This window comes from Neltuma alba, unplaced genomic scaffold (genome assembly GCF_004799145.2).
Source record: "Neltuma alba isolate B1F8T4 unplaced genomic scaffold, ASM479914v2 tig00011120_pilon, whole genome shotgun sequence".
NCBI lineage: Eukaryota > Viridiplantae > Streptophyta > Magnoliopsida > Fabales > Fabaceae > Neltuma > Neltuma alba.
In genome coordinates, this window is record NW_021635857.1 from 39,354 (window position 1) to 64,322 (window position 24,969).

The 24,969-nt window shown below is 35.9% G+C and overlaps 3 protein-coding genes across 4 annotated transcripts; 2 read left to right on the plus strand and 1 right to left on the minus strand.

The window, feature by feature from the left end:
* Positions 1-9: 9 nt before the first annotated feature.
* Positions 10-2,683, minus strand: LOC114761419 (fructose-bisphosphate aldolase 6, cytosolic). Its single transcript, XM_028950778.1, has 3 exons — positions 2,568-2,683; positions 1,342-1,569; positions 10-1,132 (listed from the first exon to the last, which is right to left on the minus strand). The coding sequence occupies exons 1-3, from the start codon at positions 2,593-2,595 to the stop codon at positions 312-314; spliced, it is 1,077 nt and encodes a 358-aa protein (XP_028806611.1). The 5' UTR covers positions 2,596-2,683; the 3' UTR covers positions 10-311.
* Positions 2,684-6,752: 4,069 nt separating this feature from the next.
* Positions 6,753-8,957, plus strand: LOC114761427 (heavy metal-associated isoprenylated plant protein 9). The gene is made up of 5 exons (XM_028950786.1): positions 6,753-7,024; positions 7,136-7,331; positions 7,435-7,607; positions 7,707-7,797; positions 8,488-8,957. The coding sequence occupies exons 1-5, from the start codon at positions 7,004-7,006 to the stop codon at positions 8,931-8,933; spliced, it is 927 nt and encodes a 308-aa protein (XP_028806619.1). The 5' UTR covers positions 6,753-7,003; the 3' UTR covers positions 8,934-8,957.
* Positions 8,958-17,428: 8,471 nt separating this feature from the next.
* LOC114761425 (uncharacterized) lies at positions 17,429-23,680 on the plus strand. 2 transcript variants are annotated; one of them, XM_028950782.1, is made up of 6 exons: positions 17,429-17,542; positions 17,729-18,401; positions 19,068-20,620; positions 21,772-21,957; positions 22,081-22,252; positions 22,368-23,680. In XM_028950782.1, the coding sequence occupies exons 2-6, from the start codon at positions 17,765-17,767 to the stop codon at positions 23,390-23,392; spliced, it is 3,573 nt and encodes a 1,190-aa protein (XP_028806615.1). In that variant the 5' UTR covers positions 17,429-17,542; positions 17,729-17,764; the 3' UTR covers positions 23,393-23,680. The 2 variants fall into 2 exon arrangements, with proteins under 2 accessions (XP_028806615.1, XP_028806616.1); XM_028950783.1 differs by having other exon boundaries at positions 17,441-17,521.
* Positions 23,681-24,969: the final 1,289 nt, after the last annotated feature.

Consider the following 24,969-nt stretch of genomic DNA (forward strand, 5'->3'; position numbering starts at 1 on the left):
CGAACCCAGTAAACAGCAGTGCCGATAACAAGCAAGATATTCAAAACAAGAACTTGGTATATGTCGCCATTAGACCACATCTCGAACTCCAACAACAGCCCATTTTATAGATAGGTAGCTACGTCTTTTTGCAACGGTTTGACACAAACTGATAATTACAAACCTATTAAGTACACTGAAACAGACATAAGCAAAGAAACACAGGAGAAAAAGAAAAGACATACAAAAATCAGTCCATTACTCCGCAGCGTTCCACCATAATCTTCATCGAACTTGGACCTCATGGCCGATTTCCCTCACCGAGAAGTTGATCAGTACTTGTAGTCCTTCACATGGAGGCTCTCCGAGGCACCTTCACCAAGCTTTGCATCACCCTTGTAGGTTCCCAGTGTTGCCTCTGAATTCGCCTTGCACCTTGTCAGGAAGGCTTCTTGAGCTTTCTTCACGTTTTCCTCCTTTCCAGCCCATGCCTTGAGCGTGCTCGACTGAAGAGCCCTTCCAAAAGAGAATGAAAGAGACCACGGCTTCTTCCCCTTTAACTTGTTCATGGCATTGAGGTTGAGAGTTGCCTCCTCCTCACTCTGCCCGCCAGACAAGAAAACCACAGCTGGAACAGCCGCAGGTACAGTACGCAGCAGAGCTCTGACAGTGTGCTCAGCAATAACCTCAGGCGAAACTTTTGGAGCTTCTGATCCAGGGGTCACCATGTTTGGTTTCAGAAGTGTTCCTTCAAGCATCACATGGTGATCATTTAAAGCCTTATAGCATGCAGCAAGCACACGTTCAGTCACTGCAGCACACTTATTAATGTTATGAGGTCCATCCACAAGGATCTCAGGCTCAACAATAGGAACCAATCCATTCTCCTGGCATATGGCAGCATATCTTGCCAACCCATAGGCATTTTCATGGACAGCTAGCTCAGATGGCTCATTCGGGCCAATTTTAAGCACAGCCCTCCACTTGGCAAACCGTGCGCCAGCTTCATAATATTTCTGGCAACGCTGACCAAGGCCATCTAGACCCTGAGTGGTGGTTTCTCCATTAGTTCCAGCAAGCTCAACAGTGCCTTTGTCAACCTTGATGCCAGGAAGGACGCCACCTTCCTTCAACACCTCCACAAAGGGCTTGCCTAAAGAAATCCATTAATAATGTCAATGCAAGCACAATGCAAGTATAGACAACAATTTACATCCAAAGCATACCAATAAAGAACCACATCAATAAAAGGAAAACTATACACCCAAATATGTAAAACTCTGAAGTGCATATGCATAGCGAATAAATCATCTTGATCATATAACAAAGTAAGATACAAGCTATCAAAGCTGTTGACAATACCTGCAGCTGTCTTCTGGTATAGGGTTTCCTCAAAGAGGATCACTCCACTTAGACACTGGAGGGCTCCAGGAGTCGTGAAGAGGAGCTCACGAAGAGCACGCCTATTTGATTCAACATTCTCCACATTGATACTGGCTAGACGCTTGCCAATTGTTCCTGTTGACTCATCAGCAGCAAGAATACCCTTTCCAGGAGTGCCAATGTAAGCAGCATTGGCAATGAGCTCATCTGCAAATCACAGATTGGCATGAGACTTGAAATTTTCGCTAAGGAGCACCCCCAAAAATAACTTTGATGTTACTTAAAGAAAACCAGAACTTCTAAAGAACAAACAAATGGAAAGAGGGGGGCGCTTCCTTGACCGATGACATGAAGCATGGTATGTCGGCAAAAAGCATTCGCGACCAGAAGCAAAATGCCCGCGGTAGTAGCTTTTTGATAAACTCAACTGACTTTCAAGTGAGGTCGTAAACCAAAGACGAAGTAGCACAAAGTATAAATTTAGAGAATTATAAACCATGACAGCATACTAAGACGCACCGTCAACCGCAAATATCTAATAATGCTTCCACTAAGAACTGCTTACAAACAAGAGTTATTTCATCCTTTAACCGAGGTGGACAAATTGTTAACGGATGAGGTACACATTAAAAACGGAGGGAAACACCAAATAAACCAACAAGGTCACGGAATAAACCACGGCCAGATAGCGCTGCCAGCATAGCTTATCATATAAACACAGAGAAGCCATACGAAATCAAACAACCCAATTCAAAGTCCCATGACGAATAACTTTTTTGGAAAGCAAGAAAGATAAAGGTGCGAGAAACACTGATTGATGCCATGCAAAACAGATACTTTATAACCAAACATAACCTTCCTAGTAGATAATTATTATAACAGATAAAACGAGAGACGACCGAAGACCAACTTTGAACTTAAAAGTTTCAGGTTCGGGATCTGATCATCCATGCAAAAGGGATCAAACAAGAAACGGCGGTAAAAACTCAAAAATCATGTGCGAAAGCGGAAGAAATCACGAAATCACGACACATGAACACCAAAATAATTTAAACCAAAAACTCGTATAGTTATTGCTTCAATCCGATCACAATAAAAACGAATACATCCAAGTATGAGCAGCAAACACAAGTGCAAACGAAACACAGTAAGGCCAAAACTTCAATCAGCAGAAGGCATCAAGTAAAGGTACAGAGTAAACCCACCATGGAACTTGGACTTGAAGTGAGACATGATCGGAAGAATCGGGATTATGGATGTATCTGGAAGAGTAGGGAGAGTAGGATTTTTTCGAGGCACAGGGGTGATGAAATGGCAATTATAAAAGCATCGATAGTATCGGGACGCAGAATATATACCGTGGACTGCCGTTGGAAGCATGACGCTGAAGGAAAGGCGGTTTCGCCTCTCGAATTCGCCTTCCTGTGGGCCAAGCCTAATTGGCCCGTGAATCGAGTCCATATGCAATTATGCATTAACGCCCCATGCACACACAAGGAATGCGCGCTCGGCCCGAAAAAGGGAAATTAATGCGTCTTCCCAGAATTGGATTTTAATTAGTGGCTTGCCAAAATTGAAATGGCTTTTAGGAAGTTAATTGGATTTTCGATCTTAATTATAAAATCTTATTTGTAATCTACAGATAAAATTAGGATAGGAGGTAGTATTATTCTCTCTTATTATCAGATATTCTGAACTAATTTCAGGTGGCTAAAAATTGCTTGTTGATTAATGTTTTTATACGCACAATGAAATTAATTCACACTCTACAGTCTACATGGAATGTGGATCAAGTTATTACCAACTAAATTAATATTTTTTAATTGCTGGTTATGCTTTTTTTTATTTGTATGATCTTTAGCTTTTCCAAATCTTAATTTTAAACACAAATTAATTTCAGAAACTTCAGTGTAAAAGTATTTATAAATATTACAATTACGGAAAGATAAAAAAATTTCCACAAATTTATAAATTGGTGTTTAATTTATAGACTGCTGTAACTTGTAAACATTATCATATTTTATGGATATATACTACTCCAATTCTTTATATAAAAGCTAAATAACTAATTTTTTTATACTAATTAAATATCAAAGGTAGTATTACTCTTTAGATTCAAGTAACTTGTTTATGATTTTTATGAATCATATTACTTTTGATCCTAAATATAAAATTTAGTTTGTAGTACAATTTATATTACAATTTAAATCTTATATTTAGCAGTAGAGATAATATTATGTTACCTTCTCATTCATGAATATGAGTTATTAAGTGCAAGATTGAGAACTTTTTAATTTTAGGTAATCAAGATCATAACGTTGATATAGATACAGAGTAATCCATATATTACCTCCGGTCGGAGGTAGTATTAGTTTTGGATATAGATGAATCAGAATAAACAAAAAAGAATATACTCCAATTATTCTTTCTAAAATTCTAAATTACTCTTATCAAGTTTTTTTTTGGTATCATAGATGACTCTCTCTATTTATGAATAGAATTTTCTCGGCGGTGAAAAAAGAATAGAATTTTCTCTCAAATTGTCTCTCATATAAACTTCTAATTTGTTACATATAATAGGAAAACAAATGATTTTACTAAATCGTTAATATATACATGTTGGTCTACGTAACACAGAACGCAAATAAGTCAATTTATTCAATCAATGAGTCAAACACATAAATTATGCATATTTGTTGGTTTTGAAAGTAAAATATTACCACTAAGAGAAATATGGCTGAAATTCTGAAAGCTTTGATGAATTGATAGGGTCTTTGTTCAGTTAAAGTTTTTTCCTTTTTCTTTTTCATTTGGGGTTCAAAAAATGAAACGTGAATAGAAAGGCTTGTCCTGCCACCCTTAGTTCATATCATGATCCCTCAGAGTCTTCAATAATTTACATTTGTCTTGTTATAATGCCATGTATTGGTTTGTACCTATATAATAATGCCGAATGATTTACACCTTTTTCTCATTGATTTCTTCTTTTTCGGTTTAGATTCGCAATGCTTTTGGTCTTGAGATTTTGAAAGATCTCTTGTTTAAATTTCAATGGAAGCTTTCAGAATTAAAAAAAAAAGAGAAGTTTAAAGTAGCATACGATACCCTGATGTTATTTTCTGAGTGTATCTAGCATCCTAATATCATTTATTGTACACCCAGCATCCTGATATTCTTTTTCTTTTTGTGCATCTTTTTTTTTTTTTTAATACTTCTAATACCTTAATCTAATTTATAGTACATAAGATACACCTAAAAAATACGATCATGGTGCTAAATGCTATTTTACCCGATAAGAAGAAGAAGACAATCCAGGAAAGTACCAGCGTGGAGTGTGGACATCACATGGGGCTTTTCTTGTAAGTGAAGGATGATCAAAATACACACGCAGATCTATTATAAATATTTTATAACTTATATAATCAGTACAATTTATCTCAAACTCCATTGAACACAAAACCTACAGTCTAGTTTTGGTACTATAAATAGAATAGAATAGAAGGAAATGAAAAGGAATCATCGTCATGGATATGAATTATTCATCTGTTAATTCTCTGAAATCGAGTTTTCTTTAGCATAATCACGTCATGATTCAATGTACATATTCATAAATGGGCGGTTTAGTATGTGGTTATTTCACCAATCAAAGCTAAGCAAGCATCAAGATGTTTCTCAACCAGACTACAATACCCTTCATATCAGAATCTCTAGACCACCCTCTCCTTTTTTCAAAATTTAGACAACTGTCACCACATGATCAAAATCTGCTTTTCCTCTTTGAACAGAAGAAAAACCAACCACTTAAGGTCAACCTAAATGCTTCTTGGGCTGCAAATTAAATCCTTTTTGGCTACACTTCCCTTATAGCTTTTGCATGTGTTGGTTGGTACTACATCTTTATCTTTGGGATCTAGTGGTTGGGATCTGTCACCGAAATTTAACCATAATGTACAAAGGGGCCTTCTTTTAATGCTTTCCTGACTCATCTCCACGTGTTGCTACATTCACCTCGTAATAAAGTTGCAGCTCTTCCTCCAGTCAAAAAAAGCTTCTTTCGGGTAAGCTTTCTGAGATGTCTTTGATGTTAATGATTGAACTTGAAGGAGAAGGATAACAAACCAGATGTCACAAGATAACATAATTTGGTACTGTAATAGTGGTATTATTGACGGATTAGTCATTTGTTGCGGCAAACTTGTCATGAGACCCTTCACTCGTTTGTCTCAACTGATTTGACTTAGAAAAAGGATATGAGTGAAGAGATTAAGGTTTGTTATAGAACAATGAGTGACAACCCATGTGGAGACCAAGTTTCTTTAGTTTTTGCACGCAAAAACGAAAGGGACTTCTCGGATCCCACGTTTCAACCCATCCTCATCAGACTTCATGAAAATGAGAATTGCGTTGCTTAAGCTTTAACCTGCACAACGTAGATACTTCATCTGTAATCTCGTTTTGAGAAATCACAACATACATGTGATCTCATTCATGACATCTGGTTCCAAGAAAAGGATTAAACAGTTGAAAATTATAGAGAAGTACAATAGGAAAAAAAATAGTAGAAGATACCACACAAAATTTAACCTGAAAAAGCGCCAATGCTGAGAGATCAAAAAAACCCACAGGCAGAATCTCTCTTGCATATATGCAGGTTTTAAAAATAGATGATAGTATTGGGTAGTTAAGGTAGAACAAGACTTTTTAAAAAGCCATAATTTTTTCTGGGATGAAAGATGTGGCAATAGTTTATAATTATTGCAGTTATGTTGTTAGGAGGGAGAGATTCTCATGAATATCAGATTGATCAGTGACTTTGATTATAACAATAAAGTTAATTGTTTCCTTGGATTTCTGGGAGATCCTCACACCAAAGCTTATGTCATCCCTGTTAACTGCAGAATAAAACCTGATCCAACTTCCAATTCAAGAAGTAATAAATTCTGCAGAATTTTATATATGATAATACACTCAACCACAGGGGAGAGAATCTTAACGCTAACTATTACCTTAGGTGTTGCAATCTGATTTGCTTGAACATTCTAGTTGTAGCATTATTATAATCACTGATGTTTAGTAAAGTTAAAGGTTAGGTTAATAAATAAGAATATGACTCAAAAAAACAGAACAAGGTTGGTGTCCAGGTTGTCCTAGAATGTAGTGAGGCCCTACAGTTACAATAAGCCATGCATGTCTGCCAGAATGACACTTCACCACCTGTTCATGAAAAATCTACCAGTCGGTGGGTGATGGAAGTATTATCATTTTCAAAGATGCTTTTTAATTATTTTCTCTCTCTTACTCACCATAATCAACCCCTTTTCCCGTCTATAAAACTGCTCATCTTTCTCCACTGGTTTCTCCCTCCTCTCCTTCTCCCCCTCAACCTCGTGCCTTGAAGATCGAAAACAAATCCAAAAATAAATAATAAACTACAAGAGGTTCTTTGTACACTTAGTGGCACTGCATGTGCTGTGGAATCACTCAGTTATTGCCTTATATTCTAATCAACCACCGGCCATCTATTATACTCCTCCTTCCTTATATTATCACTGTCTTCTCCATGCCTGTCACCCCTCTCCATCTCGCGTCCCTTGAGACCTTTCCTTCCCAAATCTGAATTATAATTTCATAGTTACTAATAATGGGTGAGGAAGCTAAACAGGTGAGAATTCTTTATGATAATCATTCCCATTCTCTCTGGTTTCTGGGTTTTCAATGGTTAGCTGCATGTGCATTAGTTCTTATAATGCTAAATTTTCATTTGATTGAGTAGGAGCAACCCAAAGTGGAGGAGAAGAAACAAGAGAAGCAAGAAGAGAAAGCAGAAGAGAAGAAGGAAGAGAAGCAAGAGGAGAAAGTAGAAGAGAAGAAGGAAGAGCCTAAACCACCATCACCTTGCGTGCTGTTTGTGGACCTGCATTGTATGGGATGTGCCAAGAAAATTCAGAAGTCAGTTATGAAAATGAGAGGTTCACATCTTTCACCCACTTCTCTCTTACCTTTTCTTCCAGATGCCATGCATGCATGTGATTTTGCATTAATTTTATTAATTATTTTTTTTATCTTTAATAGGAGTTGAGGGAGTGGTCATTGATATGGCTAAAAATGAAGTGACCATAAAGGGAATAGTGGAGCCTCAAGCAATCTGCAACAGAATAACCAAGAAAATAAAGAGGAGAGCCAAAATCATATCTCCACTGCCTGAAGCAGAAGGAGAACCTATACCAGAGGTTGTAACTTCTCAGGTATAACCAACTTTAAGAATTTAAATTACGTTTTCTAGTTAAAGATGTTTACAATTTAGACAGTCTCTTATTTATTATTTACTTGTTTTGCTGTTCCAGGTTAGTGAACCAGTAACTTTGGAACTTAACGTGAACATGCACTGTGAGGCCTGTGCTGAGCAACTGAAGAAAAAGATACTCAAAATGAGAGGTACCGTTTTTATCTGTTTAACCTTCATTTTAATGTCATAACTCCACTCTTGATTGTGATTGATATCAGATGATGATAACTATAAAGAGAACAGTTGGACAGCTTCTTTCTTGAGGATTGAATTTGATTTGTGTATAAATGTTCGCTTCAGTTTTGTGATGGTGACAACCCAGCTTTCTGACCTAACAAGTAGATGTTATAAAATAGGCGAATACCATAAAGTATGAATTTGGGGCATGTTCATTTTGTTTTTTCACAACACTCCCCACTCAGATTGCCCAATCAGAAATCTGTCTGATGGTGAACCCTCTGACGTGGAATGCAATTTTTCAAATAGGTCGATAATGAAGAACCCCTGATCCATGCCTCCCTGAACTTGCACCGCAAACCTGATAAAGAACTATGTGGGGTAGTTCTTACAAAGTGTCAATATGGGATCCATTTTTAATAACTCTTGAAAGAGAAAAGGACCCAATAAATAAAAGTATAGTGGGATTCAACCACTCAGGCGAGTCTCACGTCTATTATATCTTTCCAACAAACCAAAGTTCTAGTTAGTCTAAACGTATTATTTTCATGAATAGGTTTGTCACATAAACTGATAATACTTTGTGCAGAATGATGATTCTGCTCCATAAATTCAAGGATGTGTTTATAATCGTGCACTAAAGTGTGCTCGTAAATATGCAGGAGTGCAGACGGCAGAGACAGAGCTGAGCACAGGGAAGGTGACAGTGACAGGGACGATGGATGCGAACAAGCTAGTGGATTATCTGTACAGGAGCACCAGAAAACAAGTAACAATAGTGCCACAAGCAAAACCAGAATCAGAACCAGAAAAGAATGAAGCAGAGGAGGTCAAACCTGAAGAGAAAAAAGAGGAGGAGACACCAGCAGAGGAAGGAAAGAAAGAGGAAGGCGATGGAAGTGGTGAAAACAAAAGTGAGAATAATGAAGAAGAAAAGGGTGGGGAAGAAGAAGGAGGAGGAGGAGGAGAACAGATAGAGATGATCAATATGGAAGATGAAAGGATGAAGAGGATGATGTACTATTACCAACCACTCTATGTAGTTGAACGAATCCCACCACCTCAGCTATTCAGTGATGAAAACCCAAATGCATGTTGCATCTCGTAAATTCTAAGAGGAGAGGAGTTAAAAAAAAAGGGGGGGGGCTTCAAACTTGATTGTAAGTACCAAGTTAGTAGTAAGTTCCACCAACGAGGGATTTTTATAGCTGGATTGGTGGAAATATGTATCAAAATGGAGTGACATATTCACAAGTTTATCAATAAATATATCCTTCCATGTGTTTGAGTATGGATATCTATATGTATAGGTATATGTCTACGTATATATGCAGCACTATAATGAAGCGCAAAAATTTAATGAAAGAAGTGTATGCATCCTCATTACTTGGACGGCGTGGATCATTCTTGTTTTCCTAAGTTTATCTAGCGACTTGTTAATTTCGTGGATTCTTTCTGCAGGGTTAAAAGTTCCATTTAGAGCTGTAAAGTATTTAGGTCTTTAGGACCTAATATCATCAGTTTTTGCTTTTTGTTTTTTTTGCTTTCTTTTTTTAAAATATATTCGCTTGAAAAAGTTCTGAAAAGCAAAAAGAGTAGGAATCATGGGTATATCCTTCAAGCTACGATTATTCAACAGCGCATGTGATTGCAGGTTTGAAAATGATTTCTTTTTTTCAAGGATATAAAAAATGTTTTTATTTTTTGGAGTCCAGAAACGAAAATGCTGTTTTAGGGAACCAAACTTCAAAACTAAATAGAAAAGTTATTGTTTTTGCTCCCAACTCAGGTTGGCTTACTCAGGACAATACCTTTTGTGTGCCTTTTCTTTTTTTTCAAACCGAAAAAAAAATCCAGAACACAATGAAAAGTTTAATACAATGCATTCCCTCTAATTAGGTCAACCAAAAGAACTTTCTGACGCAGCTTTGCATTCATCCATGTCACTACCCACTCAAAAAACAAACACTTCAATTACCTTTATCACAAGCACTATGTATCTTTAAAGGCCCATCAATTAACTAACTGAACAAAACATGTTCTTTTGTTTTGGTGTTATTGGGTTGGCTGGGCTTCTTTAAAGAAAAAGAATATTGCATATCATGAGCGAGCCCATTTCATGAACAAAGACCTCATATAAGGCCTGGCCACATCCATAACATCCACTTCAAAACAGAGAAGTGAAGAAGAAAAAGAACAAAGAAGGAAGAAGTGGTAAGCAATGGACAAGGGTTTGCAAACCAGCGGAGCCCAAGAAAATGGAGCCAGCTTTCACGGACACTGTAGATGCACAGTTATTGAGATGACAGATGACGAGTTCGCCTACTCCTATGGACACCAAAAGAAACCAGAAAGTGAAAATGCCTTATCTGTCATCACAGTTATCAACTAGTCATTTCAAGGGGATGAATAAAACAAGCTGATATTTGATTGTCAGCAATTATAGGCGTCCACAAGTTATAATTTTGGCCACTCCTTTCTCACTATATGCCCAATCTTGAAGCAGCCGGTTTATGACTTGCAATCTTATCAGATCAGAATTATGCAGAAAAATAAAGACTTGATATTCTTCACCAAATCTACCGCGAAACCAAACCAAACCCAACCTAACCTTTGACTCTGGCTAACACAATCACTTTCATCGACACCACAATGCGCATGGTTCATGAACAGCGTTTCTTCCCAAAAAAGGCCAAGAAAAGCAGGGGAGGTTAACTGTGAATTTCGCTTTCCTTTTTAACTGTCGGCACAACCTTCTACACTGAGCTAATGCACAAAACATGGAGCTTTTATGCTCATATTTCTCGTTCAAGACAAGCAGTGAGGGTTTCAAGCAACATTCTGTTCAACCGCCTCAAGAGAGATCTAATCTAATATCCATCCCTTTTAGACAATTTATTGCTATAGGCCCCTAGCAACTTCACCCCAAAACAGAGTCTTGTTTATTCTCAGACAAGTCATGAAATTACACATGATCCGGTCTTGTGTTGTGTCCCTACCAACCCAGAAAAGTTAGTTGAAGATGGCCATTTAATGTTCAGTTCTGCCGTATCACATGTGGTGATCAGAATTCAAGAAACAAGACTTGGCATTTTTCCAAAAAGCAGTGATCCAAATTAAAGTCTCGCCACATAAAGCCAAAGCATGCTTCTACCAAACTTACCTTCTAAACTTTCATCTTTATCTACCCCATTATTGGGGAAAAACCCAAATGGGTTTCAGTTTTTGAATTTCCTTGAAGTTCAACCTTGCGCGCAATCAAGGCATCCAAGAATAGTTGGCCGGAGAAACAGCCCTCGTGGCATACAATAATAATTAAATAACATGTGAAACCAGGAATTCAGTGACTAACCACCCTTTGATTTGGTCATTATGATGATTTTATTTTGTGGTTATTGGCTTGTTGCTGTAATAATCGAGTAAAAATCGGACGCCCATAATCCCATTCACCGCTCCTGCCAGAAAGTGCCAGAGTTCAAAACCTTTTTGCCCACCTCACTCGTGCTTTATATGTTTGGCCTTCGTCTCCCTTTTTTCTCACGTTACATAACTATCAGATTCAGACCCAGATACCCACACAGCCTTCGGTTCTTCTCTGAGGGCCACGAAGCCAGAAAGATGATCATGGTGGCGGTCATGACGGAGATTTTGGGAGAATACACGGCGGCTCTGACAAGGGTCACGGAGCGTCTCCTTCCTCGGCGTCGCTTACGCTTTCGTGGTCTCAGCAATCTTCGCCTTTCGTCCAGAACCTCGTCGTCTCACGCAGACTCTTTTCTGGTTTACTTCTAGGTAGCTATCAAATTAGATACTGGGTTTCCAATTGTTCTATAGAATTGTCAACGGGGGTTCGATTTCTTCTCGTTTTAGTAATATTTATTGCTTCATCTGATTTTGCGTGAAGTGATGAACGTAGGAGAAGTTTCACTTGTGAATTGCAAGGCATGTAGTAATCTTCTTGCATTTGATGTGAATTTAAAGCCGACTTCTCAGAAAATGTTGTTATCCCCTGAAGCTTTGTTTTTCAAACATTCCTGCATTTTCATTAGAATCAGAGCTAGAAAAGTTAAGTTCAACAAGAGCACCTCAACCCAGAATTTTTACAGAAAGTTACAGTAATTTTGGACTGCAACTTAAGCATCGATTCTAGCGGCCAGCCGTCCATCGCGCATAATTACTCTTTTCAGCTACCTTCTTGCGAACCTCCGATGAAGGTCGAAACAGAGTGGTGATTTAAATAAAAGAACAATGAAACTTTTAATCCCTCACGTCTGGCCCAGTTAGCCCCCAAACTTCAAAGGATTAGATTGATAAAAGATAAAACTTGAAGAACCAACTCAACGCAAACGTGATTTTTCCCTAAACAAATAAAGTTTCATTCTATATAATGTTGTGGATGGACATGAACCACAAATATATGTGTATGTATTATTTTTTCTTTATGGTCTTCTGCAATTTTGGTTAGGTTTCTGCTCTGATGAGCAGTGTGTATATATATATATATATATTTTTTTTATATAACCTGACAATACAATGGATCTGAATGCGGTGAATGCGTACGTATGAACTTGTAGCCAATGATGATTCTAATAAAAATAATAATGATGAGGATGATGATAAAGAATGAATGATGAGATTGTTGAAACAACAATGCAAAGCACTGTACATTTATCACCATTTCAGCTTTCCATTGGACCCTGTTTCTTGGTCACATGCCACAGCCCTGTACAATATCTTACAACTCGACAAGGCATTCCCTCTCTGTGGTCCATGCATTTTATTTAAGCATAATTACTCTGAGTTCTAAAAAAATTATATACTTCACAATATGAATCTTTTGTTATTTCTTGATGTTGTTTAGTATTGTGGGACTTTTTAGTAATTTTGTTTTTTTCCCCTTAAGATTTTATAATGATTCTCCCATTTATACATTCTGGTACAAAACTACGGATATTTTATGATAATTTACCCATATTATTTTTCCGTTGCTTCTAATCTTGGACAAAATAATGTTTATTTAAATTTTTAATATGCAACTGATAATTAAAAAGTTAGGTGCAACCATGCTGGAAAAGAGGGAAAAAAATCAATATGTAGAATGCAGAGGAAGTCAAGGACATAAAAAAACAGAGTTGAACACAAGACGGAATATGGATAAGTGGTCCATTAAACAATAAAAAAAATGTGTAGAGGAAGTATGCACTTGTCCCTGAGGGGAAAATATGAAACATTATCATGTTACTGTTGGTTAGGTTGTTATTTTCAAGAGAAAGTCCTCTAATTAATTGGGCACCCTCCTTTCCCATGAAAAGATAGCCTCACTTCCACATTCGTCATCATTATATTGGGTCTGCTTGGAACAACTTAGAAGTAGTTTATAAATAATTTTTTAATAGTAATTTACGGAATACGAAATAAATATGTGAGAAGAGTTTTGTCTCAACTTGCATGAAATGAGTTTATGGGGAATTTCTACCGCTTTGCCAAACGGAGTCATTATATATCTTCACAAATTTATTGTCATTTCAAAGATGCTCATTAATAATTAATAATTATAAATAAATAATTAGTAAGCATATGTATACTAAATGTAAATCCTGACAATTTTTGTTTATATATATATATATTATATAGGACTACAGACTTTCTGAGGATTGAGCTGACCAATGCACTTGTGAAACCAAGTTAGCGGTGGGAAGGGCCTACTCCAGTGACAAAACAATGAAGAAGCAAATGGAAGTTTGATTATAATGCTTTTTATGGGGCCTGGGAATTCAGTATTGCTTGTGATTGCAGACTAGTTAACATGGATTTTACTCCCAAACCTTTATACCACCTCCTACAAAAGCTAATTTAATATTTAATTTAATTTTAAATATAAGATATCAATTTACTTTATTTTTTATATTTATTTTTTAAGATAGTTCTTATAACAGTTATATATGTTAAATATTTTATCGAATAGTAATTTTTACTAATACACATAATTAATAAGAATATTTTAAAAAAACATATATTCATTATAAATAACTAATTTAACTAATTTTTTTAATTTATTTAAATTAGTCAAGTAGTTATTATATTATTATTAAATATGAGAGGTAGTAATATAATGATCTCTATTGTCCGTCAGTTGTTAAATTTTTTTTTCCCCTTTTCAGACTGATTAAAAAGAGCTTCAGCCATATTAACACGAGAGAATAAATTCAAATGACCACATACATTTGACCAGAAAATGAATCGAAATTGTTCTGATGAATCACTGGGCTCTGCGGCTTGTTTGGATACGAGTGAGACCGTTGCGGTTTTTGCAGAAAGTATCCCCATTGGTGATGGTGCAATAATTGCACTGCAATTAGATCAAATCACAATAACATGATGACAGTTTATTAGAAAACTAATTATTGTTAATAGCAATTGGTTTGCAAGTTGCTAAAAAGCCAAGGAGACTCTTTTTTTTGGTGAATAAAGTCAAAGTCAAGAAGACTCTTACTGATAGGCTTTAAGTTTTTTTTTTTTTGAAAAAATTGCTGTGAGGTCTCAAAAAATAAGGATAATTATTAAAAAACATGATAATAATTGAACAACTGACTTGTCATTACAAAATAATACCTCCGGTTCTTAATATAAGATATTATTTGATTTTTATTTTGGTCTTAAATATAAGATCTCAATCCACTTTGTCTACCATATTTATACATTCTTTTTCGAAATAATCCTTCTAACAATAGTAATTCTAACCAATACACTTGATTAGCGAGAATATTTTAGGAAAGACAACACTTATTTATTACAAATAACTAACTTAACTTATTTTCTTAATCTCCTCGAATTAGTCAACCAGCTCTTATAATTAGGACCGAAGGTAGTACTAAGTTATTATAGGATTTTTTTGTGAATATATTTTTCCCTTAAGGTCTTATTGCAATTCTCACATTTATTCTTGGGGCTAGGATTCGGATAGAAAGAAAGAAACTAGTGATGTTTAATCTAGAACGAACTGAGTTAAGGTCACTGATAACATCTATGGGTCCTCCTGCTTAGGACTCTTGAAGCTTGTTCTTTGGTCTGGGTCAGGCGATGATCTATGTATACTCTAGCTTCCCAGCGTCTTTAATTAGTTTTGTGATTTTATTTAAAATAATTATGTTAGAAGTACTTTTGCTTTTCTTTATTTATTTTTTATATCTATATCTTTCTCCCTTTATTAATTTTTTTTAATTTTATTTTGTTAATACTATTACTCCTTGTATATAAATTAATAGCGGAGCAAAATTAAAGAATTTATTAATAAAGAAGGACAAGCACTGTGGAGTGTTACAAGCACCAAATCAAAAATTAAAAAGAAATTTATAACGGCAAAATAGTCTTCCTTTTTGTTTTATATTTTTCTCACTCTTGTTGCACCTGCCGTTCAGATTCCCCTACAAAACCTACAATTATTTTATTCATAATTGAAGTAATCTATAAATAATTAATATTTTATAGAAACTCTAAAACAACAATTATTTTAAAATAAAATTAAAAATTCAAAGCAGCAATTATTTTTTTGAAAAAACGCATTTTCATAAAAGTAAACCATGTGATCATTAGTACAGCATTGTTTAGTGTTTATTGATATAACTGTTGAAATTTATTGTTATCATATAGCTATAATAATATTCATATTTCATAATTCATAATATTTAACGAATTCGGTGGCCAAAATTCTAAAAAGGTAACACAACGTGGGCATATATGATTATCCAATAAAATGTAGAATAATTTATAATTATATGATGCTAATAATAATTCATAAAATTAAAATAATAATATCCCATATTTTCAACATGTCCAATATCTCCTGGATTTGTTTGTGGGAGGGAGGAAGAGCACCGTGTTTAACGTTAACAACAAAATTAGGATTATTCCATGTGGAATAATAGCACAAGGCCGTGAGGTTCTATCAACGTAAATTAAATCTAATGAAAATGGTTAATCCTCAATCCTCATAACACGGTAAAGGTTTAAATCCCTTTTAATTTAAAAAGAGTGCTAACATTTTAATACTGGACATGCCTCCATACAAAAAGTATTAATACTGAGTGGAATTTCATGTACAAAAACTACTAGTATTTGAATTAAACTCCTTCTGCTGAATAAACTTTATGAGTTACAGACGAAACTTTATTAACAGTATTAATTTTTATTGATATACTCCTCTAGTCTTTAACATATGACCTAATTTTTTAATCGGTTTTTGTCCTAAATATAAGACCAATTTCTCATATTTATCAATTTTCTCTAAATTACCCTTATGATACTCCCTCAACCATAATCAAGTAGAAGAGGGAGAGAGGGGTATTAAAAAAGATGATTATGGTGTTTCAGGAAAAATGTGTGGCTTTTTTTATAATTATCTAACTTATCTAACTTCCTTAATATAATCAAATTAGTTAAATATGTTTTATATTAAAGACCGGAAGAGTATCATATAACCATTCTAATATAAACAACGTGTGTGTGCGCGTATGACTTGCATTTTGACTAGCTCCACGCAACACATTAAATTCACGATAGATTCCTCAAATGTACTCGTGAAGCTACATTATATTAATGATCCTTATAAAAGTAATTAATTGGTGTCAATAATGTGTTGTACTGATGAATTATTTTCTTGAATTTCATTTCGGCTAAAAAATCTTGAGTTTCATGTGATAAAAAAGAATTGAATTTCGATGAACAAAGCGATTAAAAAAAAGGGCGACCTTGCTTATCCTTTAAGAATAATATGTTTATTTGCTAAAAGGGAATTTCCTGCAATTATATAAAAAATTAATAAATTATCCTATTTATAAGGCATAAATGTTAAATAATGCAACTCATCTCTATCAAACAATAAACAAAATCTCATACGCAAAAACTATACATTAGTATTTTTTAAAAGAAAAAAATTCAAGTTAAATTCTTTATACTGATCATGGATAATTGGAGAATTTAACACAATAGATATAAAAAAATTTGATGTAAGTATTTTTCTATTTTAAAAAAGTACAATCAATTTAAATACTACTTCAATATACCAGTATATATAAATTATGTGAAAGCTAAATTATGCGTTCATATGCAGGTTGTTTGTATTTAATTAATAATTTGAGTGGTTGAGTAATTTAAATTTCAATTACTTGAGATTAAAATGAAACCATATTTATATATTTCAATACTTTTCTATTTAATGCAAAGGTCCTCCGTTTTTAAAAATACCATATTTATCATCAAATATACATTAAATCAGCGCACATGTTGTTTTAAGGGTAAAATAACCAAATGGATTAGATTTATTATTTCCTACAACAATATATAATTTTGGCATAAATTTTTAGCGATATATTATTATAGTAAATTATTATATTTTTAATACGATTTTATTTCATTCTTAAAAACACTTTTACTGAAAAAAAATTTAGTTAGTTTTTGTTTATTTTTAGGATCTATTAGGTTTATTTCAGAGATCCTCCGAAATGGCGTGAAAACCATTTTATTTTAAAACAAAAGGGTTACGTAAATTTCTATGCATCGTGTGGATTTCCGAATATTAATTAATTTTCAAGTCTTCCATAGTTTCCTTGTGGTGGAAGGAGAAACCAGAGACGACTGTCACTTGTAGGCTCCGTCCATTTTCGGCTCTTCGCAGTAGCGTATGGTCTTCAGCGTCAGGTTCGGCTACGATATCAACTTGTAAGTTCCAGCTTTCTGTGCGATCTTTCTGTACAATCGAGACCGTTTGATATAAATTTCATTTCAATTCCATGACCGTTGTGTATTTTATACCCTTCCCATAATTTTGATATGGCTGTAAAATTACTTTGTTTTCGCCTATCATTTTCGGTTGGTTTACATTTATTTTGTTGTGGTTTTGATCAGCTTGCTCAATCGCTCATCTTCGGTTAATCTGTAGCGATGAAGGGTGTTGGGTATTATGATGATCGGGCATGTTATCCATCTTCAAATTTGTCAGCTTTCGCTCAACCATTCAGTGTTAGCAAAACCACGCCCAAGGACGTTTCAGCCCCATATGCAGATTTAGCAGAAGCCGCAGATGCTATCCCCTCGAATCAATTTCCTGTTCACTCTCGCCCTTATGGTTATGATTTTTTTCCGAATCCTGTCAGAGAGTTGGATTCAACGCCTTCCTCAAAGGCATATGGATGCTCGAGCTCACAAGTGTTAGATCCACCCACTAGCCAGTTGCCTCATTTTAACACTCTCGGCTTGGCTTCCAAGGACACATTTGCTTATGATCAATCTTCTAATAACATAAAATCAAGTCTTGCTGAAGCCCAACCGTACTATCCTTCATATATTTCACCATCAGCTCATGTTGTCAATCCAGCAGCACCTGATCACTGGTCCACCCTGGACGATACTAAAAACAAGTCAGAAATAGGGTATTCGGGCCAGAGGGTTGGCTTTTGGAATCAGTTTGCGGAGTTAATCCAAGGTAATAGTAGTACGCCGGTGGAGGCTGGGGGCAGTTTCTGCTCAAACGAAGCAAATTTAGCTGGTCCGCTTATTGAAGAAAACCTTGTGAACCAAGGTATGTTTACTCTTTCCTCAATGCCTGATTTTCTTGTTGAAGCTACCGATGGTTTTACTCTCAAAAGTGTTTATTGTTGATGCCCAATACGTTGAGCTATGCTGTAATATGTTAACATCATGCTATCTCACTGTTCCAAATATACAGAGTATAATTTTTGTGACCGCCTGGGAATCATACGAATCTGATAACTATGCTTCTATTTCAGAAATTGATTGTTTGGTATTTCTTTAACTCACTATAACCCAGTCCTATTGAGGTGATAGATCTCTCATCGGTAAATTACAGGCCATAAAATGCTATCTTTGATCTTTAGTATAAGATCTACTTGACTAATTTGGTTAGATTAAGAAAAGTAGTTAAATTAATTATTTGTCAAAAATATGTATCGGTTTCCTTTAAATACCCTCTGAAATAATTTGGATTGAGAACTACCATTTGATGCAAATTCCCTTAACATATGTAATCAATAAGATTAGTTTGGATAAATAAGAGGGACAATATGCATTGGAGTCCAAATTCTATCCACAACTAGCTCTTTTATTAGGGATCAAAGGTAGTAAATTACATCTTGGTGTATTGAATAGAATCAATATTATGAACAACTATGCCTGAGCTATCAAATCAATTCATTGTGTAAATTTGAATAATATGTTTTGAATGCAGGATATCCCGATGTTAAGGCCTCAAATAATGATAAAGTGTTACATTGTATCAATACCATCGGTTGGGAAAAGCATGGGGTGAGTGTGCCTGTCTGTGTGGATCAATTGGATGATAAATCTTGCTGGTGGCAAACTGCCAATTCCTTGCCATTCAATATCCCGAGTACATCTATTCAAGGATCCCCTTTGGTTTCTCATGACACTCATTATGACAACCGCTTGAAATTAGTCACAGATTCAGGGAGCTATCACTCTTCATACAATGCATCAACTGACCAACTTTTGATACAGCATGACAAACCTTCACTGGTCGATGCAGGATCTTCAGCACCTATAACAGGAATAGATGTGGGTTTCAGTGTTGGCAATATTGCAGCGGGTGGGGACCTTGGAAGCAATAATATTACTAATATAAAGGAGGCTTATCCCCTGCCAAGTCCTAGAAGCACAGGATTCTTTGATTCAGGTCCTATTCACATGCATTTAAATAGAGACGAATCTACCTCAGCAAACAATGTAATGCTTCCAGACAGTCATGTTTCTACAGGTGTTGTTGATTATATATTCAAAGCAAGGAAGGAATTTCAAAATCCTCAAGCAAGTCTGAATAATTTAAGCTTGGGATTCAGAAATGATGAGGATGTCAATTTGAAATCCTTTGAAAATGTTGATAAATGTAACCCTGCTGTGGATTCACCATGCTGGAAAGGAGCTCCAGCCACCCATTTTCATTCTTTTGATGGTTCTGAGGCTCTGTATCCACAACATGAAAAGTCAAACGAAGAGAATTTTTCTCTTAATTTTGAAGGGCCTCGGAACTTTCGTCTTGATGCAAGCAATATCACAGAAATATCATGTGACAATTCAAAGACCAATCAAGTGGACAATGAAACCGACTATCTGGAAAAGGGTTTGGCAGGCTCTTCAAGGAAGTTTTCAGTGGCAAATGTTTCATCTGAAGAAAATAATTTAGAAGGTGCAGCAAGTACTGGATGTTTTGAGTACAAGCCAATCTATGATTATGGGCTTCATTATCTGGATGACAATTCTGAAATGACAGAAAATAATGTGCCATCAAACAAGTCAACATATGATTCTGAGTCTAGATTTTCCAACAACGAGCAACAGATTATGGAAGAAAAGATGTCTCAGAAGCAGCATACCTTATCCGGGGCATGTGCAGATGCTGGAGTTAATAGTAATGAGTATTCGAAATACTTTACATCCGATTCAGCAGAGCCTTCACCTTCCTTGCCTTCAAGAGCAGCTGCCTCTACTGCCTTTAAAGAATCAGCCGCAAAAGCATCAACTCTAAAAATAAACATCCAAATTCTGGTTGATACAATGCACAACTTGTCAGAATTGCTTCTTTTTCATTGTTTGAATGATACATGTGAATTGAAAGAAAATGATTGCAGCGTCCTTAGTAATGTGATTAGCAATCTTAATACCTGTGCTTCAAAGAATGCTGGCCAAATGTTTCCTGTGCAAGACTGCGCTTTCCCTCAACCAAATCCTTCTAAGCATGTTAGGAAACCGCATGAGCCTGGGCAGGTAAGATTTGATTCCTATTCAATAATAATTCTGAGCTATCTGATGGAGGGAACGCTTTTCCCCCACGTTTGAGGAGTTCAGAGATCATAAATTATATGATTTATTTGCATCACTTATTGGTGAGAATTTGACAAAGACATTGATATTCTTCATTTACATATGTAGAATACGTTGCTCGCTGACTTAGCCACCTTTTTCTGAATATCCTAGTAGATGGATCATTCTTCAAGTTTTGATAGGTTTCATTGTGAGCCAAGCATTTCTGAATGCTTACTTCTAAATCATCTCATACAGTTTTAATTTTTGACTTAAAAGCATGACAGGCCAATACTAGTCACATGGCCCACCTTCTACACATGTAACTTACAATGACTACTTTTGCTTCAAGGTGCTTGCCTGTTACACGTGTTTGGGATTATGAATGTGTATGGTAGGCAGACTGTCCAATCAAGGAGATAAAGTTCAACTTTGCTTGGTCCTTTTTGCCTGCTTGGAAAGGAGATTCAACGCATTTTTTGTTGTTTAATCTGGGAAATAATTATTTGGAGAAGAAAAGGAAACTTTTGACATGATGCTAAGCTTGTTGGAATTGAAAGTGGGCCAGATTAAATTGCACTATGAGCATGTAATGGGATTAGGATACCCAGTAGAGGCAGATTGCGGGCCAGTTTGGAGAACTGACTCCAGTTAAATTTTAGAGTTTTAAGTTTAATTTTCCTTGTTTGAATTGGGGTATTGACTTTCGGTAAAATGCTAGAAGTAGTTGTCCTATAGCTATTTTCCTGTATGACTGCAAAATTTAGCGTGATGTGTTCTGATACCCAACACACTATCTGGTTTTCAAGAATTAGAGGTAACATTCTTGATGCTTTTGTTAGTTTCATGCCAGAAATCTAACCAATATGTGACTTAATCTGCGACTTTAATATATTAGTTTTTTTGTAATTTGGTTCTGAAACATCTAGGATTTAGAGACCATATTTACTCCCCAATTCTTTAAGGGAAAATGGTGTGCATCTTTTTGTCTCTATTCACTAATATTTTGGTTCCTTGAGGCTTTGGTTGAAGCACATGGTTCTTTGCTTATTTTATATGCCGATTATTTTATTGGCCCTGCATTAAAATGATTGTAAATCTGAGTAAATTGTCAGAATGCAAGGTTTGAGAAACCCCACTTAACCAAGGTGGATCCAGGGGGCTCCAAGGTTGACCATGAGAATCTGCCTGTTCAAGAGATGAAAGCCCATCATTTTGCATCTGGTAAACTGGGGAGGTTTTCTGATTCCTTTCCTGCAAAGGGTGATACAGACATGATGATAGAAGATAACACGATTGAGGTGCTTTTTATGTCATTTTCTGTTATTCACTACTGTTTAATGCTGTTTTACTGTCCCCAGAAAGGTAGCAAAGACAATCGAAGAAAAAAAATTTAATTGCTTTGGCATACTTTTGATTTATAGGCTCTGAAAAGTATTCTCACTGAGAATTTCCATGATGAGGAAGGAGCAGAGTCTCAAGCTTTACTATATAAGAATTTATGGCTTGAGGCAGAAGCTGCTATATGTTCCATGAAATGCAGAGCTCGCTATAATCAAATGAAGATTGAGATGGAGAAATGTTCCAAGCGAAGAGGTGTGCATTTATTTTTATTTCAAGATGACCGATTGTTCAAAATCCTAGAAAACTAAACTGGAAAGTTGGTTTGGTTGTTTTTTCAAAAGCTAATATTCTGGTTCTTGTGCCTTAGATGATGTTTTTGATGTGGAGGAGCAATCCAAACCAGGTCATCCTCATGTAAGCACAGCTCAGAGTTCTGCCGCCAAAGGGAACGTTGACTTAAAGGAGGTATCTGGTTTGAAGTTTTCTCCTGATCTGAACAAGCCTTGCACATTAACACCAGACGATGATGATGGTCAAAACCTGGATGGTTTCATCCTGGATTCTGCTGTTTCTGGCACAAGCAAAGAGATTGGAGAGTGTGAAGCTTCAACTAAGGCCACATTCTATTCTTGTAATTACAGGGATGTAAATACATGTGTTGATGCTGCCAATCTGACGGGACAACTGAGTTCTGAGGCTTCTCATGCCCTTGACGCGGCAGACAAATTGGTGTCTGGACGGACAGATAATGAAGACCAAGCCAATTTCATCCGAATATCACCTAATCCTGGTAACAGCAAGTCTGATGATTATGTATCTTCTGTTATGGCTAGATTCTGCATTCTTAAATCCCGGGATGAAGAGTCATGTGCCAGTACTGCCAATACAGAGGAACTACCAAGTTCTATGGTTTCTGATGCCCTGAACCCAGCAGACAAATCTTTTTATGGGCTGACAGATAGCAAAAACCAAGCTACTGATTTCACCCAGGTAAACAAGGATGACGATTATTTATCTTCTGCTATGGCTAGACTCCGGGTTCTTAAATCCCGGGTTGAAGATTCTAGTTCTGTCTCGTCAGAAGGGCAACTGTTAGATGGAGTTGAATCTGCAGGGAACAGAACTGATTGCCCGATCACAAGAGATGCGTCGGAGGCCCACAGTTCAAATGTCAGTATAAGTCCTCCCATAATGCACCTGAGTTCCTATGCTGCTGTTGAACTGTCAACACCGAAGGAATTTCATCCGAATTTGGAGGATGCTCACGAAATTCAGCCTCAAGGAACATACAGGTTTGGCATTCAGCTTCCCACGCATTACTCTGATGGCTTCTCGTCAGAGTGGGAACATGTTAAAATGGAGGAGTTCACAGGGCAGAGTTTCAAGCTTTGAAAGAGCTGGAGGAAGTTATATGAATGTCTATGGGTCAGCCGTTTGTGATTACCTTAATTAGACATATATGAGTGAGACTGGTACTTTGGTCTGTGGCTTCGTCGCTTCGACATAAATAAATAACTTGGCATGGCTATGGATCTTATTTCAGTATTTGACTAGCGGATGAATGGTGCATGTTTTTATTTTCCTTTCCCAAGTGCATTTTCACGAGTGTTACGTCAGGATTAAATCAGCAAAGTGCCAAATGGAAACTTCCTATTTCAAACTAAACCAAAATTCTTGTCTTCTTGCATTCTTTGATTCAGAGAAAGCATTATAGCTGTTCCTGATACGATTTGTTTACTTTGGGCTATGCTTGAGACTGAGGCTTTTCAGCCATCGTATTGGTTTTACGTTTTTCCTTGAAGGAAAGTAAAATAACTTAAATTCAAGAAAAGCTCAAAATATCTACATAAAAAATCTCAAAAAAAAATATTAAGCCTAAAACTTGTGAATGCATATTTTTACCTATCAATATACATTTCCATATCTTAAATTAATCACCTTTAAAGCCTATACCATCGTTGCTGGGATTTTCTTCACTTGAAGATCTCAGCGCTTCTGGCACGTCTCATGACGTACATAGCTGCACAAATCGGCTTGTTATATCTTGTTTACCAGTAGTTTCCCGATTGATGACCAGAAGAAATATTTTCTATTTTTTCCCAACATGTTAGATGCTGGGGTTTACATTCACAAATACAACTCCATCGGATGGAATTATCAGTACTTTCGTCAATGGTTCTACCACCAAGCTGTAAAGGTGGACAAGTTGACAGTCCAATTCTTTGCTATTGGAGAGGCTCTGTATTTTCTAAACGAGCAACAAGTTGTGCAGAATATTTTCAGCCTATCTTTAGGTTTTGATTGGGTATCTAAGTCTTTTTGCTCTTTTGTTACTAATACAAGAGGGGCTCCCTCGTTTTGTCAAGCTCTGCAGGAGGACATTCAAGCTCTGTTTTTTGTTGTTTGCTTATTTTGGGGGAAAAAAGGATGAATGACTTTTGATTCCTCATTAAAGCTAATGTCATCAATGTTTTATTTGTAATTGCATCCACGGAATTAATTTGAATCTTTTGCAATTACAAAGTTGATTATATATATATATATATATATATATATATCAAGAGAATGATGGAAAATAGAAAAAAAAATGTGAAGAAGACGCATGAGTTTTATCTACAATCACCTATTTTTGTGCCCTTTTTCAATATATGACTGCATGATTGCGCTATTTTTGTTTGGGGGGATCTGAGAACGATTACAAAAGATCTAACTTATTATAGAACGCCGACCAGTCCAAATTGTGATAAAATTTTGAGGTAGCTTCACCAACGTAACTATTGCATAGTAGAGCCGTTGCAAAGCGCGTCATTCGATAACGCTTAAAAAAAAAAAAAAACTTGTAGTTGGTTTAGTTTAAAAGTTCCTAATCAGATTATCAATCTGCCACAGTCCCTCGGTCAATGCCAATTAACACACCTAATCCCACAGGGAAATGCTAATTTATGAGAGAGTAATTATTGAACAATAAA